General features: G+C 43.5%; 1 protein-coding gene across 1 annotated transcript; it reads left to right on the top strand.

Moving 5' to 3' along the window:
• Nucleotides 1-5,346: 5,346 nt before the first annotated feature.
• LOC148000786 (disks large homolog 5-like) lies at nt 5,347-9,185 on the top strand. Its single transcript, XM_087587063.1, has 4 exons — nt 5,347-5,516; nt 6,267-6,426; nt 7,915-8,046; nt 8,490-9,185. The coding sequence occupies exons 1-4, from the start codon at nt 5,426-5,428 to the stop codon at nt 8,689-8,691; spliced, it is 585 nt and encodes a 194-aa protein (XP_087443189.1). The 5' UTR covers nt 5,347-5,425; the 3' UTR covers nt 8,692-9,185.
• Nucleotides 9,186-11,621: the final 2,436 nt, after the last annotated feature.

The following is an 11,621-nucleotide window of genomic DNA, read 5'->3' as shown; positions in this document are numbered from 1 at the left end:
TTGAGTTTCATGTGGTTTGTGCCTTAGATCTCGTGTATTTCGAGTATAACTAAGAGGCGAGGATGCAAAAGAATCAAATGAATAGCTTGAGGCCAGAGGTTAGTGGTGAACACCAGAGGGAAAGATCATTCTTCCAGAAAGAATTGGCAGGTTTCTGGTAACTCAGCTTTACCAGACTACTTGTCTTGGGTCCACAGAACTCTCTGAGTTGCCAACACCAAGGTATGTTACGCCTACATACACTGGACAGTGTAGAAGGAGATGTCAAAGCCAGATGTCACATTTACACCTATGTAAATAAAAAACAGAGATCATTTACCCAGAAAGGATTGCATACAGGTAGCCAACGCTAGGATAAATTATGGGAACCTGAATTAACTGACACATGGCCTCCTAGAGTCAGATAAAAGTACCTGCTTGTTTTTATTGATACCCTTTCTGGGTGAGTAGAAGCTCACTACATCGGACTGAAACTGATCATAGAGCAACTAGAAAGCTCTGCTAGGAACTTTCCTCCTAATTTTGCCACTCACTAGGAATGCTGTCCTATAATAGCCCAGCTCTCACGGCCAAAGCCTATGAATAACAGTCAAAGATGTATGAATAGTTTGGAGTCTTTGTTGTGCAGAATTCTGGGTAGGTGGAAATAATGAACAAGACATTAAAGGAGACACTAAGAAAACTCTCATTAGAGTCCAGGAAAGGTGGAAAGGCTCTTTTCTTATTTTGGGCCTGCTGTACTCCATACAAGGAGGGGTTGAACCCTATAATATTATGTTTAGAATACACGCCCCATTGCTTCTAAGTCTTAGAGATCAGAGGTTGGCAGAATTCTTCAACTATTTCATTCTTGAAATCCTGTCTGTCCAGTTCTCTGTAAAGTCTATTACTTTGACTATCAGAGAGACCCAGTGAACCTCTAAATCTATCTACAATATCCCCTAATTTGGACCTGGTGGTAGTGGGCAACGAAAGGACAATGAAAGCAATTTGCAATGAACTTACGTGGCGATGTTTTACACTCTTACAGTTATGAGGTTAGGTGGAATTTTAACAGGGATTCCTCACAACTAGGTCAAGAATGTTGAAGCCACAGATGACAAGGCCAAATAGACTCCCTCCAGAACTTCTGGACCTATTAAAGTTGAGCTTTCACCTGACCTCAAGTCCTTCCACTCCCTGCCCAACCTCCTGGATCTTACATTTGGCATGAATACAGGATCATGGTCCAAACTCTAACACCCTCAGGCCTGGCCCTGGGAACTCAGGAAGGTGGATACTAGAGAAGAGACGTCTAATGGAACTGCGGAAGAGCAATCTCCGTCCACGTTGTCCTTTGCTCACTAATATCTGGTTACTTTTTGGAGAAAGGATTTGAAAGTTTATCATTTGAAGTAGGTGCACAACATTTAAAGTTGTATATTCACTGTGTAACTGGGTTCACTATGTTACCAAGATCATTGCAACAGAGGGATGCAAAACAGAGACTTTGTGAGTACACATCCATGAATATATGTAAAGAAAGACACCTTGGAAGGAATGCACAATAAGAAAATGAAATCCAATATCCATTAAATTAAAGGTCTGGAGGGAAATACTGCCTTTTGGGAAACAGGAAAACCTAGGAAATTGGAATGTATGTCACAGGACTGGATCTGGGAATAAAATTATTATGCAGAAGAATCTTCCACCCCATGTCCCTTGATGTTTTCTCCCCATGCCAGGCCCCTGACACAATCTGCCCTTTCAGAGCATGTAACTACTAATGGAGCAAAGAGAAATCTCTAGCTTTAGAGGGAGGAGATATGGAAAGGGTTCCATTGTGTCACTGGAGAGCCTCCTGGACATGGCACCTCAGAATCTGGTCACCATAAGGAAAGCTGGTTAGCAGGAGGCCCTGGCAGTTCCCAGTGACGTCATCCAAATGCTCTCCTGTATGGTGGCCTTCTAGAAAGAGTAGCGTAAACTGCAATAAAAGGATACACTTGAAAGTAAAACTTGGAGGAAATGCCCTGGCTTATCTACATTATCACTGTGAACTGTGACATTGCTCTCTTGGCTTCTGTGGCCCGACATGAGGGCTCTGAAGCTATGCTGCATCCTGTGGAACTGTGAATGAGCTTGTGTCACACGAAGCATGTGAATGGAGTGAGAAGACAGTAGGAGGACATTGTGACATTGCTCTCCCAATGGAGACATGGAAGTGTTGACAATCACAGTGGGTGAGTCTCAAGCTGCACTTTGAGACCCAGCCAGGCTACGTTTCACCTGTCAGCTCACTTCCTGCACATCCACCACAGGCCAAGGGCAGGCTCAGATGAAGCTCTGTTGAAGACAGGTGCTGTCCCTTGTGAGCTGCGTCTCAGGGTATGCGGAAGACCATTCAGCCTCCGGTGATGTGGGAGATCAGAGTAGTAAGAGGCAGACAGAGGGGACAGTTCTGTGTTTGTTCTTCTGGGCTACCATAACTACATCTTCCAGGCTAAGGATTTGCTCATGGGAGTCTGCTGTGTCACATGTGTAAAGGCCAAGCTGTCGGAAGTCTCAATAACACAACTGGCTCCAGGCTGCTTTCTCAGTCACTGGGATTTTCACACAGTCCTTCGTACCTTGTCTTCTAGAACCACACATTCTTTTCTGCCTTCATATGGACAAGGCATATTTTCTCACTCTCTCTCTCTAGAGACCAGTAGGAACACATATATTGGATAGCCATGCTTACTGTCTAAACTGGCAGGCGTCCAGGTAAGGCATTAGTGGGTACAGCATCATATCTCAGGATCTCTTCCTGTAAGGGTTGGAGCAGAACTCCCCCATCTCATCCTGGGTGACGATGTAGATTAGACCCATCAGATTAAATAAAGAATTGAAAAACTCTCCTGGGGGTGAAGTGGTGAGGAAATCATGTTGCCGTCCCATAAATGCACTGCTATGAGCAAGCTTCAGACAGCCTGGGGGGTGCAGCCTGCAGCAGAGACCACAGGCCTTTGGTGGAGAATGATTCAGTTCAGAACTGGGAAGGGAGAAGGATGGTTGATATTGTTCCAGTAGATCTCACTGCCTATAAAAAGAGTTTCTTCTAGATCAATGAATGGTTCTTGTAAAGCAGCTCCTGGACTGGACTACTGAGACCAACCATGAGCCCACCAGACTGGTGCTTTCCAACCAACAGACAAAAGTATCCACTGTACAAATGATACACAGATATATACACAGAATACCAGATGGATACAGAGTTTCTTCAGTTCCATGAATGAGGGATTCAGCAGATGAGATGGCTCAGCAGATAAAGGTAATTGTTGCCAACTCCCTACACCTGAGCTCCTTCCTAGGACCTACATGATTGAAGGAAAGAACAAACCTCTCACAACTTGTCCTCAGATTGTTATGTAGTTGGATTTTTCCGGTCTTGGTCCACAGAAGCAAAGACATCAGGTTTTCCAATTCCATTTGACACGGGACCAGCACCTTCAACCGAATGTTCCTTCCTGGAAAGCTGCAGCCTGTCGGCGTGGCTCAGTGGTTTGTGAACTGCAGGTGTCCGTCTGGGAAGGTGGTCGTGTTCATCCAGCCCACCTGCCCCTATTGCAGAAAGACCCAAGAAATCCTCAGTCACCTGCCTTTCAAACCTGGTCTTATGGATTCATGAACATCACAGCCACTAACAACACCAATGAGATTCAAGATTAATTACAACAGCTCACTGGATGGAGAACAGTTCCTCAGGTCTTCATAGGTAAAGAAAGACTGCATAGGCAGACGCAGCGATCTGATCTCCATGCCACACAATGGGGAGCTGATGACCCGGCTGAAGCAGATTTGAGCTCTGCAGTTAGGAAAGGGGTGCAGGCAGAGCCCATGCCGAGAGCCATCATCCAGCTATTCTGATGGCCCGGACCCCTGAGAGATGATGTGCATCACAGAGGATGTCAGTATTTTCTGGTGACCAGACTTTTCAACAAATTGGCTTTTATATCTTCTTTTCCTCAGTGCTAAAACTTGTTGCTGTTTGCCTTTAACCATGGGGCTGAGAAGCTTAACAGACAACACTGGCTTTTCCACTCTTCCTGAGCTGACATGTCTCTGCCTCTAAGCCCATGTTTCCCATCCAGTTGATCTAAATCCCCATTGAATCTGTTTCTGGTTTCCTGCCATGCTGGTCAGCTGAAGTCATTTTGCAGAAGTCCACTTCCTGAATGGTCATTAAATCAATGGATATTGTGATTTTGTTTATGACCTACACACAGGCCTTTCCCTCCATCCTGCATGCACCGTCCCACTTCTCCATTCACAGCCCTCAGCCAGTGTTCTCAACCTTGCCCTCGCACAACCCACAGAAGTCCACACTTGTATGAGCACGCTGTTTGAAAAATCAGATGAAGAGCTTTAGCATACTTGGTCCTCACTGTAGCCATAATAACATAGACGACAGAGCAGATTGTGCATTCATCTCTATTCATAAAGGAGATTAAGAAAATCCCAAGTTTTATGTTGATCCTCGTCAGAGTACCAGCACAGTCAAATATGAAATGCAAAATTGCATCAATTGTATCAAGGGGCAACCCCCAATATCCTCATGCCTGGACTTGGAAATTAAGGAAGACAGATATTGGAGAAGTGATGGCTGTCGGGCTACAATGTAGGAACACGCAGTCCAGGTTGACCTTTACTCACTGATGACCAATTTAATTGTCTGGCTATATTTGAGAAAGGAATGATGTCCTACTTAATATGTAAAAGAAGGGACAGAAATTTATGATTTTATATTTGCCCTGTAGTTGATCCCCTATATTCCGAAGAAAAGGGAGTTTTTATTGCAAAAAGTAGGATTATTAACATTGACTTTGTGAACTACATGGACGTGTATGTGGAAATAGCCCTGGCTATCAAGCAATGCACAATAAGCAAATATTATTCAGGTTTTATAAAATTAAAATTACAGGAGGAATATATTGTCCTCTAGGAAACAGAAAAATTTGGGAATTAGACTGTATATATGTGCACCGTCTCAAGTGTAGATTTATTATTGATAGAAATCGTCCTCATTTGTGGTCCCTAGAGATTTAGATACTAACAAAAATATCTTATGCAATTCAGGGTTGTAACCAACTCTCCCCATCAAAAGCATTGATGACATCCGATGAAGCAGAGAGAAATATCTAACTCTGGAGGAGAAGTTGCCAAAGGATATTCCCTGGGTCACAGGAGAGGCTGCAGAAAAGGGCCCCATAGAAATTGGTTTCTTTTGGGAGAGCTGGTTAGCAGGTAGGCCATAGAACTTTCCAGTGACGTCATCAGTAATCTCTTCCTTGGACAATCTCTTGTATCTAAGAGAGCACTAGAATCTTCTGTGATGTCACCAGTGTTGTGGTGACACCAACTGCCTGTGGGATTCCCTCAGTGCCTTTTAGGTTCACAAACAGGCATGTTTCACCAGCTGCTCAAGCTCGTTCAGAAGGAGAGGGGAGACCAAGGAGAGACCAGACCGAGGCAGAAGAAAGCTGGCCTTCTGTCTTGTAAGTACAGAAGAATGAAATCATTCTGGGGAAGGCACAGTGAGTACTGGGTAGAGTTGGGGAACTTCCTCCAGGAGGGAGGTTTGAGCTGAGCCTTTCAGGAGTCGGCCTTACAAGCAGGAGCCTTGGAATTTGTCAATTGCAGACCAAGAGTCAAGAGTCCTGATGATTAATTTGACAGAGAGCCAGGAATTGGACAGCCTGCAGCTTCTTTTCTATGAGCTTTTTAATTTCTACTGCCAAGGAATGCCAGGAGGAAGCCCTATGAGACTAACAATGTGCCCATTCATGGTTGGGTGCTGAAGCACTTCATCCTCTAGATTCCTGTAGGTTACTAAGTCTGGGGTGACAACAACAAGGAAGGATGAACCCCCTAGTCATGAATTGAGGTCGCAGACACTTTAAGCTTGAACACACGATTAGGGTTTGATGGTGCTGTGAACTCCAGGATTGACCTGCTCCACGTCTGTTATCTGCTGACAATGTCCCAAATCTTTATGTCTGAGGTAGATTCTATCTTTCACGATGAGGGATCATGTAATAGTGAGTGAGGCTTATGTATGGCAATGGAGGTTGGGAAGAGGGAAATAGCTTAAGAGTCCACATTAAAGATAGCTTTTCTTCTCTTTCAGGGATTCAACAAGTCTCCAGCCTTTCCTCTTCCTCAACCTCCTTTTTGAGACTCAGAATGGTCTTTTCTGCCCATGGGCTATCCAATATGTACATTCACTTGTGTTTATCTATCTACAGGGTTTATTCGGAAGGCATCATCAGAAAATTTCATCAGTAACCATGAAAAGCGTATAAAGAAATTGGAGGAACTAAAACTTGAAATCCAGAAGTGTAAAATCAAGCGGGATGAACTTTCTCGAATCCTGGACCTTTATGTCAATGATGGTTTGAACTACAGGTAGTCATTATGCCCTGTAACCTATTGACTGTCTTGTGCTCTCTCTGCTAAGCCAAGATTTCCTCACATCAAGAAACTGTTTCGGGGCTGGGGATTTAGCTCAGTGGTAGAGCACTTACCTAGGAAGCACAAGGCCCTGGGTTCGGTCCCCAGCTCCGAAAAAAGGAACCAAAAAAAAAAAAAGTGTTTCACCTCTCATTCTGGATTTTAAGGAGCCTTGGCAGGTGCTGGCCTGTGAGAGAAGCTAGGTGCTGTGTGTTTAGGGTCAACCTCTCTTGTACTTGACCCTGAGCTCCTTGGAGTTGAATTGGATTTTTTCAACAGCTGGAAGGACCTGGTCACACTTGCTGCATCTAAGTGTGTGAATGAAATGCCTGAATGTCCTCACTCTTACTCTGATTTAGATCGTATATACTGATTCTATGGCACCTCCACGATAAAGTTGGCATTCTAATTATGTTTGTATATGGGTTGGTATGAACGTATGGATGTGAAAGTATTTGTGTGTGTTTTGCTCAGGATCAGGAAGTCTGGGAACTTTGATTGGGTCTGAGAATTTGTTTGATGAACAGTTTGCAGGTCATGATAGTGATGAGTCCGTGAGGCCGTCATTGATCAACAGAGCACTTTGCTCCTTCTGTTTACCTTGCTGGCAAATAGGACTCTCCTGAGGGGAGGAGGTGTTATGAATCCTCTTCCCTGTAAAAAGTAGTTTCGGCCTCTGGGAGTCTTGTAACAAGGATTGAGAATCCCTGCATTCAAAACAAGAGAAATGTCATCACATCTTTCTGTTGGACCCAAGGCTATGGCACAGACTGGAGGAAACATCTTATACTTCTTACACAACTATTCAATTCCTTCATGCTTACCTGGCCAGCTCTTCAAGGTCAGCTCCCTCCATTTGGTCCCCTAGCTCTGCTGTCCAAAGGCCAGGATAATTAATTTAACCAGCACCATTGGAAGGAGCAAGTTTGTGGTATATACTGGGCTTAGGTAGTCCAGAGAACAGTCTGAGTTCATTTATTTATTTATTTATTTATTTATTTATTTATTTATTTATTATTCATTTTCCTGCTTTGAACTTTATTTTCTTTTTTTTAATTATCCAAGGATGGTTTACTGTGACCTAGAAAAGGTCACTGTGGGAATAAATTCTTGGCACTTGTTATTCCCAAACATGCAGCTCTCAGACTTTCCCCCCTCCTATACAGAGGGTCTTTATAGGACCATATCTCACCAGCCTTTTAAGGATTACTTATTTCAAAACAAATGCATGCTGATTTGCAGAGAAATATTTTCTATGGGAGAGTGATGGTTTGAATCTCACTGTTGTGTTTTTGCTGTGGTCTTTGAGTTTTCCACTTTCTTCCCTAGCCCCCATTCCTTGAATTTGAATTTTTTATTGGCTATTTTTTATTTACACTTCACCTAATTCTGAAATCATGGGTTCAGACAGTTATTTGTTCCTTGGGTCATGTTCTAACACAGGCTGAGTGTTGAATTGCCAATGCTTAAATCCCAACATGAGATGAGAACGATGGACATGCATAAGATGACCAACTGGATAAGTGATGCCATGGAGAAGTACAAGGAGCTCATACAAGAGAACAATTCCTACCGGTGAGTCACTGACAGAAAGGAGACCCCAGCACTAGGCAGGGAATACTTCTGTCCAGCTGTGACTTTGAAAAAAGATCTGTGATCCATGAGAAACACATGGGAAGATTGTATAGCTGCTGGGTCTTCTATCAGCCCTCAGAGGGGATTGGCCCTCCACCTGCCAATGGTTTTAGAATACCATGAACACAGAAGCACCCATATGCACCATTTCCTCTTCTTTGATGTATATATACCCTCTTAGTGTCAAGATTTTCTGAAGTACTTTGATTCCCATGGAGTGCGGACTCGAGATTTGACCTGCCTCTAATTGGTGCTAACATGTAAACTGTGGCTCTAGTCTGGAGATGCCTGGGGATGGGGCCCTTGAAGGGATGATTGTACTTGCAGGAGTGGCAGGCAAATAGAAACTGCCTGGGATTTACCATTATTTGTTTTTGATTCAGCATCAGAAACTTCCACCTCCTGAATGAATGCAATGAATTGAAGAAGAATGTAAGGATTTTGATGAATGAGAACAGAAAACTGCTGGTGGAGCAGACTGAACTGCAAGCATCCTGTGAGGAGGGAAAGAGGTTCTGTGAGGAGGCCAGCAAGACCATCTACACCGCAGATATTGGATCCTTGTGTCCTGTTACTTTTGAGTAAATCGAATGTATCCTTGTGAATCAAACAGTGATCTCGAACTCGTCACTCTTAAGAACCTTCTTTATTGAGGTGTGATGTAACCATCTGAAATCCCACAGCTCTCAGGCAGAGATGGGTCTCTGCATTCTCACAGGGATTGGGCATCATAATGACTTCCCAGTCAGACTGAGATACAAAGACAATTGTACTTTCAGTGTAGATTGTGTGTCCAACTCTGAATACCAACTTCATGATGAAAAAATTATCAATGCTGTATCCTTATCAAATATTTAGTGACCACTAAAATATACTCTTTTGTGGATGAGAGTGTTGAACATATTAATGGAATATTCATCAGGTGTTCTGTAGTATCTCCCAGGAAATAAAACAATATTATAGGGAGTATAGAAGCAGTCATGAAACAGAATTGCTTGCTTTTGGTTTCCTTCAAACATGATATCAATTGTAACTGCACAGAAGAGATAATAAATTGCAAGACCTTTCAGGGGATAGGGTTTTTATGGTTGGTTGTTTTCTTGTTCTTCTTGATTAGGATGATGACTTTTGTTCTTGACAATGTACTATGTTCCATTTGGGATTTCAACTCAAGCAGACCACATAGTTTACAATTCAGTTTCTAGATTTCTTTAAAAGCCGGACAAAATATCCAGGCAAAGGTGCCCTATGAGTTTTCTCCTTTGGTTTTCCCATCTTTGGGTGCTTTTGTTTTTGTTTGTTGTTGTCGTTGATTTATTTTATATTTATGAGTGTTTTGCCTTCTGTAGGTCTGTGCGTGCTATTCCCCAAAGGCCAGAAGAGGTCATTGGGTTTCACCTGGAACTTAAGTGACAGAGGATTGTTAGGTGCCCTGCAGGCCTTTTGAGAAACAAATTCTCAAATGATGAGCCATCTCTCCAGCCCCTACCCTGGACGTTTGTCCTTCATCGTGTTCCTTATTTGTGGCAATGGATCATACCTGAACAAAGTGTTTCTTGAGATATGTAGGGACACATTTATGGGGTCTGCATGCTAATTATCTAAACTTCCAGGCATCTATGTGAAGTTTTTAGTTAGGGTTTCACTGCCGAGAACAGATACCATGACTAAGACAAATGTTATAAAGGGCAGCATTTAATTAGAGCTGGCTTAAAGGTTCAGATTTTCAGTTCTTTATCATCAAGGTGGGAGCCTGGCAGCATCTAAGCAGATATGGTGCTGTAGGAGCTGAGAGTTCTACATCTTCATCTGATGTTTGCTAGCAGAATACTCAGTTTCAGGCAGCTAGGATGAGGGTCTTAAAGGCCAGACCCACAGCTAAACACCTGACCCAACAAGGAAATACCTACTCCAAAGAGCCGTACCGTATAATAGTACCACTCCCTGGGCCAAGTGTATACAAACCTGCACATTCCACTCTGAGGCTTCCAGAGGCTTCTTCAAACATATGAGACGATGGGGGCCACATAGTGGTGTTTCTGAGACTTCCTTTTTCAATTCAATTTATCTGATTTTCTTAATCTAGGTCTCACGCAGAATCTTCAGACAAGTGCAAAAGGTAGCCACATTCTTTACCATAAAATCTCCCCAAAGAGTCTCTAAGCAAATATTGAAATTCTTCACAGTATGCTTGGGACAGAGTCACACAATTTAAACCACTTTCAGTAATAAAGTCTTCCATATTTGTTCTAGGATGGCCCATTAAGCCCTATTTAAAGCATTTCCACAGCTTTCCAGATCCAAAGTCCCCATGAAAGAGCCCGAGTTGGAACAAATCTGAGGCCGGTGGGAAAATTCGACCACCAACCTCTGAGCACAGAAGGACCCCTCCCTTCCAGGAGGAGTAGAGCTAGTGTAGTTCCTGCAACAGCTGCAAACCAGACTGTTGAAAAAGCCTCCTGTGACTCCCCATCCGACTCCCTCAGAAAGTCCCAGAACAGCCCACTGACTGCAAGTCAATTTGGAGGTTGCCTCTCCCCACTGATAGTACCCTATATAGTTACCTTTCTCCAAATTCTGCCCCAATTGTTTGAATTCTACCTTAATTGCAAGTATATAACTCCCTGGTAGACTCTACTCAGGGACTTCTCTCTCTGAAATGGGATGACCCTGATATTTTGGAATGACTAAACTCTTGCCTTTACATAGATTTCCTCCTCTGTGAGTGACATTTCAGGTGGTTCAGGTAGTGGTTCAATTTGTACCTCACATTTTGTGTATTGGCCAGTAAACTCCCCTCTTGGAGGAGACCCACAGGAGAGTGTGAATCGGGGAAGTGACAGCTTGAGCGATGTACCACAGTTGTCTACGTCTCCTCTATCTAGCTTCCATGTGTTCTGCTTTTGGTTAGATTCATATGTGCAAGCTTAAGGAGGGCTCGGACAGCCTCAGTAACAGGACTTTGATCTGGCCAGTGGCTGGAGCAGATAGCCTGAGTTATCCTGTCCGTGGCATGGACAGGCTGGTCTGTGTACTTCAGCTGTGAAAGAGGGCGCTTTGTGTTAGTTGTTCTTTTGTTTTCTGTGTTCTTGGACTTGGACTGACGAAATTTTTTGACATGGGACAGGTTGTTAGGACTAATGACCACTTAATGTAACTTAGAGTGGCCTGCTTTTGATGTTAAATGGCCACAGGACCTCCCCAAGGTGTCAGCAGTAGAGGATATAGTGTTTCAGAAGTTTTCCCTCCTCCTCCCTGCTAACACTTCTTTGTCAACGGGAACAAAATCTGAGTCCAGCCTAGCAGTTAGCTCCATCCGTGTTGACAGTGTTAGCTTTGGGGCTGGAGAGATGGCTCAATGGTTAAGAACACTGACTGCTCTTCCAGATGTCCTGAGTTCAATTCTCAGCAGTCATTTGTTGAGTTTCTTTTTCCCTCAGGACCAGCTCCAGGTTTTACATTTCTCACCGGTTTATCCCCTCTTCCCCTCTCCTTCTGCCTAGGGCAGACACAGT

Source organism: Rattus norvegicus, chromosome 15, assembly GCF_021556685.1.
Source record: "Rattus norvegicus strain SHRSP/BbbUtx chromosome 15, alternate assembly SHRSP_T2T, whole genome shotgun sequence".
NCBI classification, from domain to species: Eukaryota; Metazoa; Chordata; class Mammalia; order Rodentia; family Muridae; genus Rattus; species Rattus norvegicus.
Note: the sequence above shows the minus strand (reverse complement) of the source record. Positions and strands in the feature narration are given on the sequence as shown.

Excerpts from the sequence above, each read along its gene's own strand:
- LOC148000786 (XM_087587063.1), top strand. The coding sequence starts at position 5,426 with ATGTTTCACCAGCTGCTCAAGCTCGTTCAGAAGGAGAGGGGAGACCAA. Across the intron at positions 5,517-6,266 it reads GAAAGCTGGCCTTCTGTCTT|GGTTTATTCGGAAGGCATCA; the intron begins GTAAGTACAGAA and ends ATCTATCTACAG. Across the intron at positions 6,427-7,914 it reads AATGATGGTTTGAACTACAG|GCTGAGTGTTGAATTGCCAA; the intron begins GTAGTCATTATG and ends GTTCTAACACAG.